Here is a 23,130-nt window from a genome sequence, read left to right as displayed (position 1 = left end):
ATGCCACTGACCTGACGGTGATGGCGTCTTCCGGTTGCAGTTATGCACATATGTAGACACGTCATAATTGTCCTGTAAGTTCTTGCTGTCCTACACATACGTAAATAACTGACTAAGCGTACATAATTGCGTCTTCCAGTGAAAGCCAAAAACAAGTACCCTAGTGGGCAATTATGTACATGTGTATGTAGTCAAGCAGTTGTGACTGTATTGTGATGGATCTATGTCATTAAACGTCCTTGCGCTTATTGAAATGCCTATGGTATTCCAGGTAATATTCCCCTGACAAAAGCTGCAACTAGACATCTACTTATTGCACCGTCCATTTAGAATCCATCACGTCTAGTTGCAGTTGGTACACATGTAACATGCAATCAGTATGATACAAGAAGAAACACGAGTCGGTCTACTACCACAACTTTGACTGATGAATTTGAAGTGCTGGCAAGGGCGGATTTACAAATAAGCTAAACAAGCTACAGCTTAGGACCTCATATAACAAGGGGCCTCACTCCAACTTAAAAATTCTTTTTTAAATATTGGAAGGAAAGGACTCATACATCTTGTAGGTCAGGGCCACAACAAGTTTAAATCCGTCTCTGAGTTCTGGTCAAGACATCAAAGACAGATATTGTTGGGTATTAGAGACGGGGTGTCCCACAGATATAAGGAATGCAGAATTAAAATTTGGGGAATACAATGTTTACAGAAACGAGAGATAGGACAGGAAGGGAGGAGGGGTTATGTTGTTAGTTAATAAATACATAAAATATAAGGAAGTGCATCTAGTTGACATAGGTGGACAGTGTCAGTTTGATGTGACATAGGCACTGGGAAAGTTAAAAAATGATGGTCGGAGTTTGTTATAGGCCTAATGACTCTGATGAGTACAATGAACAATTATACAGAGAAATAGAGTAGGCCAGTAAATCTGAGTGTCTTATAATGGGGGATTTTAAATTTCCAGATATTGACTGGAACTTGTGTTGGTCACTCGCACGCTAGCAAGGCTTTAGTGGATTTATTGGATAATTGTTTTCTACAGCAGCATGTTAGACAGGCAACCAGAGGGAGGAAACCAGTCAACGAAGAGCAGCGTCCATTGATTACCGCTCTCTGCCTTTTCCCATTTAACCATCCTTTTATCCAATGTAGCAACTTGCCCTTAATGCCATACCGCTCCAATTTGTATCAAAAGCTCTTGATCTGATTATCAGCAGTCGTTATTCATGCATTAAGAATTTAATGCATGAATAATGACTGCTGATAATTATTCATAAATTAAGAATTTACAGATAAAGGAACAACTAGGTGGCAGTGATAACAGTACTGATGTGTGTATTTACTTAAAGATGTAATTACCTTCAGGGGTAAAGGAAAGGGATTTTGCTTTTGTAAAGGTGACTATAGTGGTCAGTCTGCGCGGTAGCACAGTGGTAAAGTCACCGTCCTCCCCACACTGGGTGAAAAGGTTTGATGCCTATGAAGAAAAATTTTTCTTCACAGGCATCTGTACACCTGATAATTTATATGCATCCCATGCGCTTTTTTCTCACCCATGTGTCTCAATAGCTCATCCGACACACATTTAGGTCTAAGCCTTGAACAATATTTTTTCGTTTTATGAGAAGTCTAGTAGTTTCTTTGATTACTTTCCTGAATACTTCCCATTTAGAATTGCTGTTGGTAACATCATCAGTTGATCCCACTGCACAGAATTTAATAACTGTCTGAGACCATTGTAGTCACCCATAAGAAAGCAAAAGCTTTCCCTTTACCCTCTACAGTAGGTAGGTCTTTAAATTGGATCCCACATTAATATACTGTGATCTCTGCCACCCTGTGGGTCTTTTACCTGCAGAATCTCAATGCATTAAGAATCACTCCTGATAACCAGATCTGGGGGATTTCTTTCCCTTGTTGCCTTTCTAACATGCTGCTGTAGAAAACAATTATCCAAGAAATCCACAAAAGCCTTGCTAGTGTGTGAGTGATCAACTCCTTCAGTCAACATCTGGAATTTAAAGTTCCCCATTATGAGACATACTGATTTGCTGGCCCACTCTATTTCTCCGTATAGCTGTTTGGTATACTCATTACAGTGATTAGGCCGATGACACACTCCTACTCTCAATTTTGTTTTCCCAGTACTTATATCCCACCAAACTGACTCAACATTGCACTCGTCACCCATGCCAACAGGATGCACTGCCTTAGATTTAATATGCTTCTTAATATGGTTTCTAATTTTCTTCTTAGTCCCTCCACCTCTCCTGTTCTGGCTGTCCTTCCTGTATATATTGTACGCCCCATATTCAGGTTCAGCATCATTTATTTCTAAGTGACACCATGTTTCCGCTAAAGTTTATACTTTATTAATATATTCGCATGTAAAGGTCGGGACAGCACATCATGGAGGAAGTACAGTATTTACACAAGAATAAGTCCATATCGAAACGACTGCTCCCTCTTCTGGTCAAAAATGCTTTACGAAATGTAAAGTTTTCGCGCTGTCGGTGCTGTGTCAAGTTTGGAATAAAATATTTCCATACAACATGGCATCCGGTAAGGCTGTTTATGTGTTTACAAAACTTAAACTCGAAAGCTGTTATTCATAATTTAAATATATGTGCATTCACTGGTTTACATTATGTTAGTTTGTGTTTTTTTTTTTTTTGCGAATTTGAATAATGTAACTAGAAATACTCTGACATATATTTTTTTAAATTATAAGCAGTTAAAAATAATTACTTTGGATGTGTTTGCACATTTCATGCTGCTGTTTGAAACTTAATTTTTCAGGTATGCATTATGATCACTGTTGGTTCAAAATTTTATTTTAGTCTTTACTTATAAAATTTTCCTTGAAAGAAGACTACCGTTTATAGGCGCTCTTGAAGAACGCGAATAAGTTTTTTTCGTGTGAACAGATATTTTATGGGAATGTGTTACTTGACTGGGTGAATATTCAGAGTGATTAATAGCTTGCCCCTCCGGATTCGATATAACAGTCAAGATTATTTAGCACATTCCTAAAATTCATATCAAATGAACTCCCAAATTTAGTCTACATATGGTGTGCGTGTGTATATATATATAACTTATATATACACTATATATATATATATATATATATATATCTGATAATTAAAATAAATATGATATTTAAAATAAAAACATCAGCCAGTAGTACGGCAATAATGCAGAGCGAAACGAAACGTAAAATAATATAAAATAAACAAACAGGGAAGGGAAAGTAGCGGTAGTAGGACAAAAGGTAGTCGATAATTCCCTATATAATTTAGTCAATTAAGTCATTAAACCCAATTAATAAAACATAATGTAAATTTAAAATAATGCCAATTATACATAATTTAGCGGAACCCCCTCGAAAGGTACCATTTCCAAAAGACGTGAAATATCACCAAAAAGGGTTAAAGAAACTACCAAAAAACTAAAATATCAAAACAATAGACTGACCATCATGCCCCATATCGACAGAGGACCACGAGGCCAATAATGGTCATGGAATCGCTGCATTTCAATCGTCATACAAATCATCGCAAAGGCGGAAATATCGAAGAACCAAACCACACCTCCATTCTCCGATAGATCAACCAATGCAAAGGATTTGCATGGCGGTGGTCCTTATGCAGCGAAAAATAATCTATAGAACAGACAGCACTCTAGATCAGAGCCACACCACTGACATAATGCAAGCTTAACCAGCTTATATAATAGAAAGGAAAGAAATAGATGGCGGCACAGGCGCTGCTTATTTAGCATATCAACCCACTACTACCATAAATTTATATTATGTGAGGTAAAAGTTAGGCAAAAGTAATAAAAATAAATAAATAAATATGGCTATGTAGCTATCATTAGAGGCAGCAAATGCACATCCTCCACATGATGCCTAATTATATCTGATAATTAAAATAAATATGATATTTAAAATAAAAACATCAGCCAGTAGTACGGCAATAATGCAGAGCGAAACGAAACGTAAAATAATATAAAATAAACAAACAGGGAAGGGAAAGTAGCGGTAGTAGGACAAAAGGTAGTCGATAATTCCCTATATAATTTAGTCAATTAAGTCATTAAACCCAATTAATAAAACATAATGTAAATTTAAAATAATGCCAATTATACATAATTTAGCGGAACCCCCTCGAAAGGTACCATTTCCAAAAGACGTGAAATATCACCAAAAAGGGTTAAAGAAACTACCAAAAAACTAAAATATCAAAACAATAGACTGACCATCATGCCCCATATCGACAGAGGACCACGAGGCCAATAATGGTCATGGAATCGCTGCATTTCAATCGTCATACAAATCATCGCAAAGGCGGAAATATCGAAGAACCAAACCACACCTCCATTCTCCGATAGATCAACCAATGCAAAGGATTTGCATGGCGGTGGTCCTTATGCAGCGAAAAATAATCTATAGAACAGACAGCACTCTAGATCTATAGTATAGACTTATATATAGTCTAGACAGAAAACATGTCTATATATTTTCTATCTACATATTTTTTGTTCCTCTCTTGTGTCAATTATAATTTACATGCTAACTTTTTATATATCCTCCCATTTACCCATATTTTTACTTTCTACTACTCTAAATTTATTCCCTCATTTTTTCCCTTAATTCTTATTAATTTTACTTTGCCATGGCATATACTTTATGTTAGAAACAGAGGATACGTTTTTTTGTGCAAATCACGTGGTTAACACATGAAGAGTTGGATATGCAACAATATACTTATATATTTCTACCTTGTGTTTAAAATGTGTTATTTGTTACCTTTTTATAATAATGCTTTTCACTTTTTCAATTTGTAGCTATACTACCTTCTCTCATCTTTCCATTTTATGTTCTCCCATTTTCCTTTTTTTTCTCTTCTCAACAACATTTATCTATAAATAATACAATTATGGTCATTGAGTATTTTTTGTCTGTCTGTGGCCCTTGTCCATCAGTTCCACTCGGTCTTCTTTTTTTTTGTAGTTGTTGGCACATTGGCTTCTGTGGCCATAATGCACCTCCCAAGGTTTTTGCAGTATTTCGATCCAAGCCCGAGGCGGGATTCGAACCCGCAACCTTTGGGTTGCCAGGCAGGTACTTTACCCACCTGGCTAGCCCAGTCGGCTACTCACTCAGTCTTCCTTTCCCTTTCAAAAGAAAATGTTATACATTATTCAAATATATGTATAACATTATTCATGAAAACATTATTCAAATATATGGATAAGTGTATATGTGTGTGTGTGTGTGTGTGTATATATATATATATATATATATATATATATATATATATATTTAAATAATGTTGGAAAAGAAGTATTACTTAATAAAAATAAAAAGAGGGTGCAACACACATCAGAGGCAGCAAAAAGCATATTCCTCTACATGATGCTTGAAATATAGTCATATAAATTAGAATAAGGTTTAAAATAATAAAATAATGCCAGCAGTACGGCAAGACAAGAGCGAAAAACCAAAATTAAACCTAGATTCAAATCTAACAGGGAGGACCTTTCTTTTCCCTCCCTGTTAGATTTGAATCTAGGTTTAATTTTGTTTTTTTGCTCTTGTCTTGCCGTACTGCTGGCATTATTTTATTATTTTAAACCTTATTCTAATTTATATGACTATATATATATATATATATATATATATATATATACACACACTCATACAAATAAATTAGGATGAGAGTTAAAAATAAAATAAAAAGGTACAGCAAACATCAGCGCTAGCAAAAAGCATATTCCTCTACATGATGCTTGAAATATAACCATACAAATATTTAAATAACATTTAAAATAGTTGGAAACTGAATCGTTCATGATAAAAATAAAATAAAAAGGTACAGCAAACATCAGAGGCAGCAAAAAGCATATTTCTCTACATGATGCTTAAAATACAGCCATACAAATAAATTAGAATGAGAGTTAAAAATAAAAATGTTTGCTGTACATTTTTATTTTATTTTTATTGTAAAAGATTCAGTTTTCAACTATTTCAAACACTATTCAAATATCTGTATAAGTATATCACATGACAGTAGTGGGCTGATTTGCTAACACTGCGCCCGTGCTGCCATCCATTGTTCATTATTCGTCTATATAATCTGGTGAAGATTACTTTTTGTCAGTGGTGTGGCTTTGCACTGGAGTAGTAGTAGCAGTGGCATTTGATGCAAGAAAGCAAGTGTATGAGCTTATGCAGCATCAGCCAAAAAAAAAAAAAAAATCACACCATTCCCTCCAAATGCCTGTCCAGTTCCTCCTTAAATTTATTCAACCTATCAACTTCCACAACGACAGATGGACATTTGTTCCAGCAATTAACCACCCGCTGGCTAAAGGCAAATTCCCGCACATCTAATCTACATCTGTCTTTTCTTAATTTGAATTTATGCCCCCTTAGGTTTGTAATCTGAACAAGTGGAAGGATCCCATCAGAATTCAGTGTGCTCAACCCATTCAAGGCCTTATATACCTCAATCAGATCACCGCGCAGGTGCCTAGTCTCCAGCCACTGCAATTTGCAGAACTTAAGCCTCTCTTGATAAAAGGATCCCTTCATTCCCCTCACCAATCTTGTTGCCCTTCTCTGTACACGCTCAAGTAAATCTACATCCTTCCTAAAATGAGGCCTCCAGACCTGTACGCAGTACTCAAGGTGTGGCCTGACCATTGCCTTATACAGAGGGACAATCACCTCCTTTTCCCTGCTAGCCATGACCTGCCCTGGCAGCCTGTCTGCATTGCTCGGAAAATTTCATATCTGACTGCACAATTACTCCCAGGTCTTTTTCATTTTCTACCACCTTAAGTGTAGTACCACACAGTTGGTACGTTTCTCTGGGGTTACTTCTACCCATATGCAGTACTTTGCATTTGTCAAGGTTAAACTTCAGTTGCCACTTCTTAGCCCATTTGCTCAAATTATCTAGATCCTATTGCAGTAGCACACTGTCATTAACAACCCTGCCAACCTTTGTATCATCTGCAAACTTTGACATTAAGCCTGATATACCTTCATCAATATCATTGATAAATATACAAAACAACAGTGGACCTAACACCGAACCCTGTGGGACTCCACTAATAACAAGATGCATGGTATTTCAGAGACTGCTGGGAGCCATTGCGGTACAAATAAACACATGGGTTGTGTTAGGGTAGCTAAGAATAGAAACAGGTGCAGGTATACTTGCGTGTACACCAATGCTAGGAGTTTAGTAAATAAATTTGATGAATTTGAGGTATTGCTCAAAACATCAAAGGCAGATATTGTTGGGATATCAGAGACGTGGTGTCACACAGATATAAGGGATGCAGAACTGCAATTTGGGGAGTTCAACATCTACAGAAAGGATAGACAGGATAGGAAGGGGGGAGGGGTTATGCTATTAGTTAAGAAACACATAAAAACCAAGGAAGTGAAGCCAGTCGACATCGCTGGACAGCGCAGTGTTGAGTCAGTTTGGTGTGACATAAGCATTGGAAGATCAAAATTGAGAGTAGGAGTGTGCTATAGGCCTAATGACTCTGATGAGTATAATAAGGAACTGTACAGGGAAATAGAGTGGGCCAGTAAATCAGAGAGTCTTATAATGGGAGATTTTAATTTCCCAGATATTGACTGGAATTTGGGGGCTGGTTACTCACACACTAGCAGGGCTTTTGTGGATTTATTGGATGATTGTTTTCTACATCAGCATGTTCAGGAGGCAACTAGAGGGAGTAATACTCTTGATTTGATTATCAGCAGTGATTCTTCATGCATTAAGAATCTGCAGATAAATGAACCACTAGGTGGCAGTGATCACAGTGTGCTGAAGTGGGATTTACTCAAAGAGGTAACTACCATTAGGGGTAAAGGGAAGGGTTATTGCTTCCGTAAAGGCGACTACGATGGACTGAGACAGTATTTAAATTCTATACAGTGGGACCAACTGATGATGTTACCAACAGCAAATTCAAAATGGGAAGCATTCAAAGAACGTATCTTGGAAGCTACTAGGCTTTACATACCAACTAAGAAATATTGTTCAAGGTTTAGGCCTAAATGGATGACAGATGAACTAATGAGGCATATGGCAGAGAAGAAAAATGCATGGGATACTTACAAATTAACACATGACACAGAAGCCTATGATAGATACAAGTTGATATGCAACCAAGTTACAAAGGAGGTTAGGCAGGCGAAGGCAGATTACGAGAAATCCTTGGCAAGGGATGCAAAGAAAAACAGCAAAGAGTTCTTTACTTATGTAAACTCTAGAAGGAAGGGGATGAATCAGATTGGTCCACTTGATATTGATGGGTCAACTGTTGATGATCCTGCTCAGGTAGCTAACAAACTAAATGAATATTTTGCATCGACATTCACACATGAGCAGTTATTCAGCAAGGGGAATGCCAGAGGTGTATTCAACTCTAGCAGTAAGCTACAGAATCTTGAAATAACTGGGAGTAAAGTGGAGGAGAAACTGTTGAAGATAAACACAAGAAAGGCACCCGGGGTGGATGGGATCTATCCAGTTATATTAAAGGAGGCAGCAAAGGAAGTAAGCAAACCCTTAGCCATAATTATGAGAGCTTCCTTGGACTCACGGGAGGTACCCATAGACTGCAAATGTGCAAATGTGACCCCAATTCACAAAGGAGGATCAAAGGCTGACACAAGTAACTATAGACCTGTGAGCTTAACTTCTGTTCCAGGAAAATTAATGGAGGCACTGGTTAAAGAAGCACTGCAGGATCATTTAGACAAGACTTCAGTTATAGCTCAGACACAGCATGGTTTTGTTAAGGGGAAGTCTTGCCTGACCAACTTGATTGGATACTATGATGCAGTCACAAAAGAACTGGATGCAGGGAATAACTTTGATATTATGTACTTGGATCTTAGAAAGGCTTTTGATACTGTTGCACATGGAAGACTGCTACACAAATTGGAGCAGTGTGACATTGGAGGCAAATTGCTGCTATGGATCAAGGGGTGGTTGAGTGGGAGAAGACAGAGAGTGGTAATCAATGGACACTGCTCATCATGGACTAATGTTATTAGTGGAGTCCCTCAGGGCTCAGTGTTGGGTCCATTATTGTTTTCTGTATTTATAAATGATATTGATGATGGTAAATCAAGCTTAATGTCCAAGTTTGCAGATGATACAAAGGTTGGCAGGGTTGTCAAGGACACTACTGACACTACACTGCTGCAACAGGATCTGGAAAGGTTGAGCAGATGGGCTGAGAGGTGGCAAATGAAGTTTAACATTGACAAATGTAAAGTACTACACATGGGAAACAGCAACCCCAGAGCAACGTATCAACTCTGTGGTACTACACTGACAGTGGTAGAGAATGAAAGGGACTTGGGGGTGATTGTGCAGGCAGATAGGAAGTTCTCTGAGCAGTGCAGACGGGCTGCAAGAGTAGCTCATGGAGTATTGTCAATGATATACAGGAATTTTTCCAGCAGGGATAAGGAGGTGATTATTCCATTGTACAAGGCAATGGTCAGGCCACGCCTAGAGTACTGTATACAGGTCTGGAGGCCTCATTTCAAGAAGGATGTAGAGCTGCTGGAACGAGTACAGAGAAGGGCAACAAGATTAGTGAATGGAACAAAGGGGTGCTCTTACGAAGAAAGGCTTAAGTTTTGCAAATTACAGTGTCTGGAGACTAGGCACCAGCGAGGTGATCTGATAGAGGTGTATAAAGCCTTGAATGGTTTAAGCATGCTCAATGCTGATGGGATTCTTCCTCTAGCTCAGAAAAATCACCTGAGAGGGCATAAATTCAAATTGAGGAAAGACAGATGTAGGATAGACGTGCGGAAATTTGCCTTTAGCCAGCGGGTGGTTGGTTGGTGGAACAGACTGCCATCCCTTGTGGTGGAGGTTGATAGCCTAAATAAGTTTAAGGCTCAGCTGGACAGGTATTTTGAACGAACAGAGGGGTGAAGTGGAAGTGGGTTTTTTTTTTTTTTTTGGCTGATGCTGCATAAGCTTGCTTTCTTGCATCAAATGCCTCTATTAATGCTAATGCTAACATTAGTCCAAGAAGAGCAGCACCCATTGATTACCACCCCTCTGTCTTCTCCCACTTAACGATCCTTTTATTCATTGTAGCAACTTACCCTTAATACCATTCTGCTCCAATTTGTACAATAGTCTTCCATGCGCAAAAGCTCTGCTGAAATCCAAATATATGATATCAAAATTATTTTTTGCATCCAGTTCCTTTGTAACCACATCATAATATCCTATCAAATTTGTCAGACAAGACTTTCCCTTAACAAACCCATGCTGTGTCTGAATTATTGCTGCAGTCTTGTCTAGATGATCGTGCAGTGCATCTTTAACCAGTGACTTCATTATTTTCCCCGGAACAGAAGTTAAACTAACTGGTCTGTTATTACTCGTGTCACCCTTCGATTCCCCTTTGTGAATTGGGGATACATTTGCACATCTCCAGTCCGTGGGAACCTCCCCTGAGTCCAAGGGCGCTCTTATAATTATGGCTAAGGGTTTGCTTAGTTGCTTTGCCGCCTCCTTTAATATAACTGTATCTGTCCTATTTTTAATTTTCGCTGCTTCAGGACCACCACTATTCATGTCCTCTGCATTGTCGGTTCGATCTGGGGATCATGTGGCAGACCGATCTTTTGTCGACTTGCCTTTGCAACGATTTGTCTAGCGATCGAAAGCAGCGATTCCCTGACCATTATTGGCCTTGTGGTCCTTTATTGAGATGGGGCATAATGGTCAGTATATTTTTGGTTTATTTTATTGTAGTTGGTTTACATGTCTATTGGTGATATTTCACATAAATTTGGACTTGGTGCCCATCAGAGGGGTGCCATTAAATTTCTGTTTAATTGGAACTCAAAATTTAATTGATTATTATTTTATTATCTTTGCATTTAGATTTTCTGAATTAGCTTGGAGAGTTTCTGCTGCAATATTTTTACTCTTGTTACCCTTTTCTTCCCTCCCCCCCATTGGTTTCATCGTTATGTTTAAATTTGACTATTTTTGCTCTTCTGTCTTGTCATGCTGCTGGCGTTATTTTTATTTTTTTTAAAATCATCATTCTAATATATATATATATATATATTTCTAGATAAGAAGTAATAGTAGCAATTGCGAAAGATGCAAGAAAGCAAGCTTATATAGCATCAGCCAAAAAAAAAAGAAAAAATTATTTATTTAAACCATCCATTTCCACAACAACAGATGTTTGCCTGTATCAACAATCAACCACCAGCTGGTGAAGGCAAACTTCCACACATCTATCCTGCAACCATCTTTCCTCAACTTAAATTTATGCCCTCTTAGGTATGTGTAGTCTCAGCAAGAGGAAGAATGCCATTCACATTCGATCCATTCGAGGCCATAAACAGATCACCCCACAGGTGCCTAGTTTCCAGAAGCTGCAGTTTGCAGAACTGAAGCCTTTCCAGGTAAGAGCACCCTTTAGTCCCCTTCACCAATTTGGTTGCCCTCCTCTGCACCCATTCAAGCAGATCTACATCCTTCCTGAAGTGAGGCTTCCAGACTTGTATAGTACTCAAGATGTAGCTACCATGACCTTGTACAAAGGGATAATCTCCTTAACCTTGCACCAGGTGGGCAGGAGCAGCAGTGCGTAGCACACCCTTCTTGATCAGACCGGGGTTCGAGCCCGTGACCACCAAATACGGCAGATGCGGAAAGGTCAGGAAATGACCACTGCATATCCCCGGAGAAATATGGCCTTAGTTGCTAATGCTCCTAAAAACCAAATAACAACAACCTTAACCTTGCTGGAAAAGTGTTTGTATATCATTGACAAAACCCCATGAGCTCTTCTGTCAGCACATGTCTGTACTGCTCAGAGATTTCACATCTAATTGTTCAATTACCCTCAGGTCTTTTTCATTTTTCACTACCCTGATGTAGTACCATACAGCTGATAAGTAACTCTAGGATTACAAATGCAGTACCTTGCATTTGTCAATGTTAAACTTCAACTGCCATTTTTCAGCCTGTTGACACAATTTTCCTAGAACTCGTTGCAGTCGATCACCCTGATTATTGTCATTAACCACCCTGCCAACCTTTGTATCATCTGTAAACTTTGATATTAAGTCTGATATACCTTCAGCAATATCATTAATAGATATTGAAAACTACAACCTCTCTCAGGCTTCTAGATTCCATTCAGAATAGGGCAATTAGATTAATTGATGACTCATCTCTAACGGAATCTCTCCACTCACCGTCTCATAGACATACTGAGTCTGCTGCATGCCTCTTCTACAGATACTTCCATGGGTTATTTATTTTATTTGTTATTTGGTTTTTTTTTAGGAGCATTAGCAACTAAGGCCATATTGCTCCGTGAATATGCGGTGGTCATTCCCAGACCTTTCCGCATCCTCCGTATTTGGTGGTGACGGGCTCGAACCCCGGTCTAATCAAGAAGCGTGTGCTACGCACTGCTGCTCCTTCCCACCTGGCTACGGAGGCGCCAACTTCCATGGGTACTGTTCTTCTGAATTGGCTTCTATAATTCCCGCTCTCTCTTTCAAAACAGTCCGAACACATGCCGCTACCATCCAACACCCATTTACTGTCCAACTTCAAACTCACAGAACCAACGTTTCATCTTCCTTGTTTATTCATTCAACTGCCGTTTTCTGGAACAACCTTCCTTCATTCGTATTTCCTGAAAATTAGTCTACAGAAGTTAAAGTCAACAAATATCTTCTTTCGTCTTCTCGACCTCCAACCAAGCACTTTACTAAGTACTATAGGTTCTAATACCTCTCGTGTTTGGGGTTATCATAAAAAAAAGATTATTGGAGTTCATGAGCGGGCTGAAATTTACTTACAGGTACCCCCTCCAGACTGCCTCGGTCTTAGAGTTTTTATTCCCCCTTTCCCACTGTTTTAAAATAGGAAAACGACTTGTACAGACAGTGCGTGTTATCGGTAGTGCCAGTAGAAGTCGTTTACCTATTTTAAAACAGCGGGAAGGGGGAGGCTAAACACCGATAAGTAAATTTCAGCCGTGAAGGCATTACACTTATGAACTCTGGTAATCTGCCTTTAGTAATGAGAAAAATTAATGAATACATCATTATAGACTTCTACTACCACAACCGATAACACCATCTGTTTACCGAGAATGCAGGGAGAAGCTGCGGTAGCAGGAAACGATTTTGCCTGGTAAGTTTTCCCAAAGTTTCTTGTGGTTCTCGTGTTGGCTTCCTTACCTTTGCCAATGAATCAAATTGGACCCTTGTGCAATGGGGGTGATGGAAAGTCTTGGATAACCTAGAAGATGTTGCAGATGAATTTAACAGGTACTCTGCAGTGATGTTTACAGATGAAAGGCCATTCTTAGTGAGGAGAAACTGTACAAGTGAAGCTCTGAAGCATGAAATTAGATTTTTTTTTCTTTGATAGTTATATTGGAGTTATAGAAGACTATAAGAAAAACTTTTGGGACTAAAGGTGTTAGGTTACTGGAGTTGATGTCAACTATCCAGTAATTTTCAGGGAGGTAGGAAGGGAGTGAGTGCATTGAACCATTAAGATTAATTATGAGAGCATTATTGGAATTGAGAGAGATTCCTTTGAACCAGAAAAGTACCAAAGCATCTCCAGTACATAAAGATAGTTCTAAGAGTGAAGCGAGTAATTTCAACCAGTCATTTTCTGACATAAGTGATAGGAAAAATCATGGAGGCAGTGATCAAGAGTGCAATAATTTTTACACCTGGTGAGATTCAATTTAAAAACGTAGATGAAGAAAGTGATTTGAGTGTTACAGTAGGGTAGACACGATGTTCTCTGTGCAGTGTAGATGGGTCGCAAGGTGTACCTATGGTGTCGTATAGATGATTCGTCAAATATTCACTTGTAGAGAGAGGGAGAGAGGTCATAAACACTTTCCAAGGAAGTTTTAAGACTGCACCTAAAAAAAAAAAAAAAAACCATCTTGAAAGGTTCTGAAGAAGGGCAAAATGTTTGGTGAGATTGGTAGAAGGGCATCCATATGAGGAAGACCGAATATGTGGACTGCAGAGCTTGTTAACTAGGTACTAGTTAACAAGCTAATCGAGGTCTCTGAGAGGAGAAAGTAAAATGATTGAAGCTAAAATTTTTACTGTTATTAATACACTGGTGTGCAAAACTTAAGGACCAGTCAGGTTTTCACCTGTAGCTTCTCATAGGAGTGGCCTGGATATGGGAAAAGCGTACCAAAGGAACCTCGTGAAGTACAGAAATGATGAAGGAAACAAACACCGACACAACAACGGAAACAAAATGGTACAGAGGGACGTTATTCAAAAATGGCAACATAGCACTGGCTGCCATGATACAAATGCATCACTGCCAAAGATGGAACAAAGGGAAGAGGTGGTCCTCAGTAGGAGATATGGCCACCCCTAATGTCGATGCAGGCTTTGCACCACCTTTCCATACTTAGAACAATGTTGTTGATAAGTTCTTGCGGTAACATCATCCATTCCTCTCAGTGCCATCTTCAGCTGGTGAATATTTTCTGGTGGGTGTGGAAGTGCCGCTAGGCATCTCCCCAGAGCATCCCATATGTGTTCAATGGGATTTAGATCAGTGGAATGGATAGGCCAATCCATGCGAACAATGTCCTTACTTTCCAAAAGCATATCTTGAGGCCAATGGCACTTCGGAACAGACGCACACGAGGAAGGATTACCTCAGTACAGTAGCGTGCACTGGTTACAGTACTGCCTTCCAGTATCTGGAGTTGTGTATGTCCATTTAGGATAACGCCTCCCCAGACAAGGACACCTCGACCACCATATTGATCCCTTTCGGTGATGTTTGCAGGGTGATACCATGTGCCAGCCTCTCACCAGATTAGCTGACGTCCAGAATCGCTGCTGAGACTGAATCTACTCTCATCAGTAAAGAGTACTTTACCCCATTGCGCTGCTGTCCAGTCCTTGTGTTTGATGCACCACTGTAAACGGTCTCTGATGGGCAGGTGTTAAAGGGACACAGTGTACTGTCCGTTGGGCAAACAGTCCACCTTTGTGGAGTCTCCTGGCCACAGTAAACCTCAATGTCCTGTGCAGCTGGTTTGCAGTGGATCCCGCTGTCTGGTGTCAGTCCCTCTTGGCCTGCAGGAGTATATAGCGGTCATCATTGGGTGTCGTTTTTTGTGGATGAACAGCTGAAGGCCGACCACGTTTTGAGACAATGTTATGGGTGATACTGAACTCTGCAGCCACAGTCCTCGCACTTCGACCTTCCTTGAGCTTCCCAATTATTCAACCCCGGGTAAAGGCCTCCAGATGTTGTCTACTGGCCATTTCATTGTCTGTAACACTGTATGAAACCAATCGAATGTCTGTAACAGTGATGCTTACCATTCGGTAATTTGCACATAACTGCTGCTTTTATCTGTTTATGTGAGGTGAGCCCTCTCATCACGATTCAAATTTTTGCATGTGCACCAGGCGCCTCCGTAGCCAGGTGGGAAGGAGCAGCAGTGCGTAGCACACGCTTCTTGATTAGACCAGGGTTCGAGCCTGTCACCACCAAATACGGAGTTTGCGGAAAGGTCAGGGAATGACCACCGCATATCCCCGGAGCAATATGGCCTTAGTTGCTAATGCTCCTAAAAACCAATAACAACAACAACAGCATGTGCACCAGCTTTCTACTGAACGTCCACAGTTATGCAAATCGCCACAGGCTGTTTCATTTGATTTTGTGGTTGTAACACTTTAGAAATAGTGTTGGTCCTTAAGTTTTGCACACCAGTGTAATTCTGAAATGGCCTCTGTCAGCTGGGGAGATAGCACACAGTGCTGAATGCATCAGTATTATGGAATGCCTTTAATGAAATAGTAACAAGCCACAAATGCATATACACCAGGCACTATAAATTCAAATTATTAGGTAAAATATTTATACTGGTTTGTAAGAGAAGTTGTGTTTAAGCCAGCAAGTTGATTACTGGAAAAAGTTACCTCAGTGAGTTTGAGGAAATTCAGAGGTCAGCTAGATTAGTATCTGTATCAGTAGGGAATAACATAGACTTTTGTTATATTATTATTATATATATTTTTTGGCGGATGCAGAAAAGCTTGGCACTCCCTTCTACCGCATGTATAATATTAATACAGTACTACTTTTTTGAAGTAGGCTCATCTGCTTTAGCTGAAGGTTATGCGAAGTGTAAGATGTCTGCCATCTTTTTATATATTTTCTTGATAGGGTAAAGTTTGTCTTTTAATTAATTTCATTAATAACTGCATTATTACGATTACTTTTTCTCATTAGGGATTTTTTTATTATTACTGTTGTTCCCCCCCCCCCACCCTACCTTGTAATGGGTACTGGTACCAAGTGCACAGGGTGGTTGATATGGCTAGTTGTTATTGGTTAAGGAACTCTCGGACTATCCTACAGGTGTTCAGGATTGCAACTTTTTTGGAGTTCCTTGTAGGTATTCTCTGGGAGACCTATTGTTGGCAGGTTCTTGTGTAGGCTCTTTGGCACTATGCTGGTGGATGAAACAGTGATCAGGATGTTCATTACTTCTTCCATATGCCACATCCTTTTGACCTCTTCTCTTAGGTCTGTGTACTTCCTGATCTTTTTCTCGTAGGTTTTCTGAAGGTTGCCAGTGTTGGGCACTGCTGTTCATTCATATAGTTAGCTTTTTCCTTCTTGTAGAAAAGATCATGTCACTCTGTTGATCGTCTTGTGTGCAGGATCGTCTTGTGTGTTTTTATGATTCGGTCCCAGTACAGTTTGTGGGTTGGGATCTCTAGTACAGCCTGTGGTTTGTACTTGTAATACAGTACACATTCTTTGATCAACTGGAATTTCCTCACTAGCTTCTGATGTATTATCCTAGTGAACTGTTGTCTATGAGTTTACTTGGCAGGGGTGTTCGTAGGGTATGTGGCACCTGCATGCCAATCACAATTTTGCACCCCTTTAAAATTTTCTTAATATGTGTAAGTTTCAGGTTTTCAGATGCCACTTGAATGTTGCTGTCCCGAGGCTGCACCCCTTGCACCCTCGGGACAGCCTGCCTCTGGTACTTGGTCTTGCTGTGATGTGTTGGATCGTTTCTGAGACAGGTTGCATTGTTGTAATGTGTCATTTGTCACTATGGGGGTCCTTGATGTGTTTTGTGTAATTTCTGATGTTTAAATGGTTGGATGGTAAGCATGAATCATTCAGTCTCAGAGAAGAACTTCCTGGTTGTGTATCATGCATTGGAAGCCATTTTATCTATGTAGCCTTGATGGAGGCCATTGTAGTGACTGACATGAAGTGTCTTCTTTGTTTCTTCTATCTGTGTGAGTGGGGTCTCCTTGTTGAGGTTGAGCAGTGTCTGACATTTGTCTGTCTTCCTTATGGCTTGGTAGATTGGCACTGTGTTTTCCCGGAAATAATCTCTCAAGTTCTTAATTGCCTGCTTTTGTTGTTTGAAGTCTGTCAAACCCTACCCTCCTTCATTCCAGGCCATGGTGAGTCCCTCAATGACTGACTTTGGGTGATGTTAGTGGCTTTTTGTCATCATTATCTTGGTCGATCATTTAATCTCCAGCTCGGTGTTGGTCGAGTCTATGATCCTGAACGAGTGTGTTAGTGTTTATAACACTGACCACGTTCCCACCATTCAGCTTGTGTTTCTAACGGACTCCACAGTCTTTGATAGTATTTCTTAGTCAGGCAGGGATGGTTGATTGTAGAGGTGGACTGGGTCAAAAAATTTTACCGGGAGAAACTTGTACATACAAAACTTAAAGCCTCATACGAGTGTTTATGGTCATATCGTGAGGAAGTGTGTGCACGGTGAGTTGCAAATAACTAGAGTAATTATCGATCATTAATGTTTTAATGATCGATAATTATGTTATTACTATTTCTTATTTTGTATTTTTCTTATCATGGTTTTTGTGCATTTATTTTTCATATATAAATAGGCAACAAATAGAATATATCGGAGGTCTGAGTTTAATATTGAAAATCACATCGGCCTCTCCTCCTGCCCACCGGGATTTCCCCGGTAAGTCTTATGGCCACTCCACCTCTGGTTGATTGTGTCTGGTTTTTTTTTTTTTTTTTTTTCTTTTATGTAAACCCCAAACACGAGAGGGATTAGAACCTATAGTACTTAGTACCGTGCTTGGGTTGGAGGTTGAGAAGATGAAAGAAGATATTTGTTGATATTGGACTTGAACTTCTATAGACTGTAATTTTCAGGAAATACGTACGAAGGAAGGTTGTTAAAGAAAATGGCAGTTGAATGAATAAACGAGGAAGATGAAAAGTTGGTTCTGTGAGTTTGAAGTTGGACAGTAAATGGATGTTTGCTGGTGGCTGCACATGTTTGGACTGTTTTGAAAGAGAGAGAGAGCAGGAATTATAGAAGCCAATTCAGAAGAACAGTGCCCATGGAAATATCTGTTGAAGAGGCATGCAGCAGAAACAGTACTTCTATGAGACAGCGAGTGGAGAGACTCTGTTAGAGATGAATCATTAATTAACCTAATTGCTCTCTTCTGAATGGAATCAAGAAGCCTGAGAGAGGTTTTGGGGGCACCACCCCAGACGTGGGAACAGTATTCCACGATAGGGCGGATTTGCGATTTGTACAGAGTGAACAGCTGTTTGTAAGAAAAGTAACGCCGAGAGCGAAAGAGAAAACCAAGTTTTTTAGATGAAGAGGAAGCAATATTTGTAATGTGTTTGTGCCAAGAGAGATTAGAAGTCAGGGTAATCTCCAAAAGACATATCATTTTGCCTAGAAATCAAAGATAAGCATAGGAGGAGAGAATCCTTTTTGCGAGATATATAAGACAAGACTGAGTTTTAGAAGGGTTGAAATCAATTAAGTTGTCTTTGTCCCACTGGAGAATTACCTGAAGATCGGGATTTAAGGAATTGATAGCAGATTTTCGAGAAGTTGAAGCTGATTGAGCAGGACAAGGTTTCTCAAAATGGAAAGTGGAATGCAATGTGCCATCATTGGCAAAACTATGGATGTGGATTTCCAGTCAATGGAAGAAGGTCATTAATATACAAGAGGAAAAGAGTGGGGGGGGGGGGGTAGACGAACTGAACCTTGGGGGACACCGGCATTGGTGGAGAAGTTAGAAGACAGAGAGCCATCTACCATCACCCTCAGTGAGCGATCAGAGAGAAAAACTGGATAACCAATTACAAAAAACCTTTCCATTGAATTAGTCCATAAATGGGTAACATAAGCCAGAATAGCGCCAGTGGATCGACACTGATGGAATCCATACTGGCGATCGTTGATCAGATGGAAGGTTTCTAGGTAGTTTAAGAGTTGGCGGTTAATGGATTTCTCCATTACTTTAGAAAGAGTAGAAGTAATTGCAATGGGACGATAATTGGATGGGAGGGATTTCTCACCCTTTTTAGGAACTGGCTGGATATGAGCAAATTTACGAGCAGAAGGAAAAACACCTTTGGAATAAGAAAGTGAAAAAAGGCAGCAAAGAATAGGAGTAAGTTCAGGAGCACGGATTTTGAGAACAAATGGAGAAATACCATCGGGACCTGGAGCTTTCTTAGCATCAAGATTCATCAAAATCCTTCTGATATCCTTTTGACGGAAGACCACAAGAGGCATTTGAATGGAGCGTGTTGGGAATGGAGGGAGGTGTTTTACCAAGATCATTAATACATGAGTTGGAAGAAAAATGGGATGCTAGCAGGTCAGCTTTATCCTTGGCTGAAGTAACAACAGAACCATCTGGTTTGGACAGAGGTGGGAGCAGAGATGGGTAGAAGTTGCGGTCAATAGCTTTGGCAAGAGACCAGAATGCTCGGCTACCATTAGGGCAAGAAGCAAGTTTTCTACTCTTAGCCTGTTCAAACTCTAGTTTGGACTGATTAATAACTGCTTTACAATTGTTGCAACCTTTGGTGTAGGCCGAAAATGAAGCTGAAGAATTAGAAACAAGCCAGTTACGATATTCAACATTCTTCTCTTGAACAGCCTTAGCACATTTATTGGAAAACCAAGGTTTAGATAAAGGACGAGATTTTAAAGAGGAGTGTGGGATAAAGGATTCCATTCCTGCAAGAATAATTTCACTGACACGATCTGAGCAAATGTTGACATAAGAAGTTTTGAAACAGTAATCCGACCAAGGAAAAGAAGAAAAGAAATCTCCCAGGTCATCCCATTTTGCATTCTTGTAATGCCAAATAACACGAGGTTGGGAATAGCCATGAGATAAAGGCTCCATTGGAGAAGAGACAATCACCAAGTTGTGATCTGAAGTGCCTAAAGGACCTCTCACTTTGACTGTGTACTCAGAGGGGTTGTTTGTGAGAAAAAGATCAAGCGTGTTGGCTGCATGATTAGGATTGTCCGGTATTCTTGTAGGTAAATGATCAATCTGTACAAGGTCATTAGTAATTGCAAAAGCCTCAGCATCTCAACCACCTGGGCCGGTGTGACTAGAAACCAGAAGCCAGCTGGAGTTGTGAACATTAAAATCACCAAGGAAAATTACCTCACTGTTAGGAAAGTTGGACTGGCGAGAGTCAAGTTGCAAAGAGAGGAAGTTGTTGTTGTTGTTTTGGTTTTTAGGAGCATTAGCAACTAAGGCCATATTGCTCCGGGATATGCAGTGGTCATTCCCTGGCCTTTCCGCATCTTCCATATTTGGTGGCGACGGGCTCGAACCCCGGCCTAATCAAGAAGTGTCTGCTACGCACTGCTGCTCCTTCCCACCTGGCTACGGAGGCACCTAGAGAGGAAGTCAAAGAGCTCCAAGTGATTAGTGGAGTTGGGAGAATGGTAGAAACAACAGATGAATTTGACACCATGAGGTAGAGAGATTTTAAGCCAGAGAAGATCGAAGAGAGGAGATTCCAAATTACCAAGTCTCTGACAGGGAGTATCAGAACGGACATATGCACAAGTACCACCTTTGAGGCGAAAGGAATCATACAGCGAATAATTTGGGCATCTGAGATGAGCAGTAGTTGAATCAACTAATAACTGAGATTCTGTCAGAAAAAGTACATGGGGTTTGGCAGACTGGAAGTGGATGGCAAGTGGTTACTATAATTATTATTACCGTTGGTTGAGGAACTTTTTGATTATTCTACAGGTGTTCAGGATTGCATCTTTAGCATTAATAGAGGCATATGATGCAAGAAAGCAAGCTTCCATCGGCCAAAAAAAAAAAACACCTTCCTATTTCATCCATCCATTCGCTCCAAATATTTGTCTAGTTCTACCTTGAATTTATTTAAGCTGTCATCTTCTACAACTACGGATGGAAGTTTGTTCCAGCAATCAACCACTCGCTGGCTAAAGGCAAATTTTCACACATCTGTTCTATAACTGTCTTTCCTCAGTTTAATTTTATTTTCCCTGAGGAGATTAATCTGGGCAGGAGGAAGAATCCCATCAGAATTGAGCATGCTCAAACTATTCAAGGCCTTATACACTGCAATCAAATCACCTCACAGGTGCTGTGTTTCCAGATACCAATTTGCAAAACTAAAGCCTTTCTTCTTAAGAGCAATCCTTTGTTCCATTCACTAATCTTGTTGCCCTTCTCTGTACTCATTCCATCGACTCTACATCCTTCCTAAAATAAGACCTCCAGACATGTATTCAAGGTGTGGCCTGACCAGTTCTTTATACAAGGGGATAATCACCTCCTTATCCCTGCTAGAAAAATTCCTGTATGTCATTGACAAGACACCATGAGCTACTCTTGCGGACTGTCTGCACTGCTCCGAAAACTTCATATCTAACTGCACAATTACCTCCAGGTCCTTTTCATTCTTTACCACCCCCGAGTGTTGTAATACACAGTTGATACGTTACTCTGGGTTACCGCTACCCATGTGCAGTACTTTACATTTGTTAAACTTCGGTTGCCACCTCTCAGCCCATCTGCTCAACTTTTCTAGATCCTGTTGCAGTAGCGTACTGTCATTAGTGTCACTAACAACCCTGCCAACCTTTGTGTCATCTGTAAACTTGGATATTATGCCTGATATACCTTCATCAATATCATTAATAAATACAGAAAACAACAATGGACCCAACACTGAACCCTGGAGGACTCCACTGATAACATTAGTCCACGAAGAGCAGTGTCCATTGATTACCACTCTGTCTTCTCCCACTCAAGCATCCCTTTATCCCTAGTGGCAATTTTTGCCCAGTGCCACACTGCTCCAATTTGTACAGCAGTCTTCCATGTGCAACAGTATCAAAACTCTTCCTAAGATCCAGGTATATGATATCAAAATTATTCTTTGCATCCAGTTCCTTTGTGACCACATCATAGTATTCAACCAAATTGATCAGACAAGACTTCCCCTTAACAAACCCATGCTTTGTCCGAACTATAACTGAAGTCTTGTCTAGATCAGCAGTTCCCAACCATTTTTGATTTGCGATTGCCTTTCAACATAATATATTTAATGTGAACCACTAAGCCTATATTCTCTGAAATCATATAATATTTCTGACTTTTTATTGTAAAATATTTCCAGTACTACATTTTTATAAGCAACATTGTGTAATAATCTTTCTATACATTAAAATAATATTCCTCCTAATGATTTTTATTCAGCCAATGAGAAAAGATAGATGCGGGTTACGTGGTGATATGTTACAGAAGCTTGTTTTACTGTGGTAAAACAAGCTTCTGTTTTAGCGTGGTTATACTAGATAAACCTTGTGCACCCGCTTTGTTTATCTAGCATAACCACGTGGTACAATTATTGATTTCCATATGTTACGTATTTATGTATTTATAGGTAAGGAAGAGACACGCAGTGTCAAACTTCTGTAAGTATTTTATTTTATTTTATCAAACGAAGCAAGAGTGGGGGCGAAGCCCCTAGTAAATATTATTATCAAGTATTATTTATAGTTTGTAAAGCATTAATCAGTCCAAACAACATTTTGAATAGGCTAAGAGTAAAAAAAATTGCTTCTTGTCGAAATGGTAGCTGAGCATTCTGGTCTCTTGCCAAAGCTGTTGGCCAGAATTTTTTCCCAACTCTGACAAAACCAGATGGTTCT

At 39.7% G+C, this 23,130-nt stretch overlaps 1 protein-coding gene across 3 annotated transcripts in view; it reads left to right on the top strand.

Annotated features, from left to right (window-relative positions):
- The first annotated feature begins 2,465 nt into the window (after window positions 1-2,465).
- Window positions 2,466-23,130, top strand: part of LOC150089543 (serine/threonine-protein phosphatase 2A activator-like) — a 165,349-nt gene continuing 144,684 nt past the window's right edge. Inside the window, exon 1 of one of the 3 annotated variants that reach the window (XM_090368659.1) lies at window positions 2,466-2,565. In XM_090368659.1, the coding sequence (XP_090224785.1) occupies window positions 2,556-2,565 (10 nt within the window). In that variant the 5' untranslated portion in view covers window positions 2,466-2,555. Of the gene's footprint in view, window positions 2,566-2,888; window positions 2,961-10,770; window positions 10,799-23,130 lie in introns of those variants that run through there. The other 2 variants (XM_090368660.1, XM_090368658.1) reach the window with 2 other exon arrangements.

This window comes from Mastigoproctus giganteus, chromosome 2 (assembly GCF_048544385.1).
Source record: "Mastigoproctus giganteus isolate SK-2022 chromosome 2, ASM4854438v1, whole genome shotgun sequence".
In the NCBI taxonomy this organism is placed as follows: domain Eukaryota; kingdom Metazoa; phylum Arthropoda; class Arachnida; order Uropygi; family Thelyphonidae; genus Mastigoproctus; species Mastigoproctus giganteus.
Note: the sequence above shows the minus strand (reverse complement) of the source record. Positions and strands in the feature narration are given on the sequence as shown.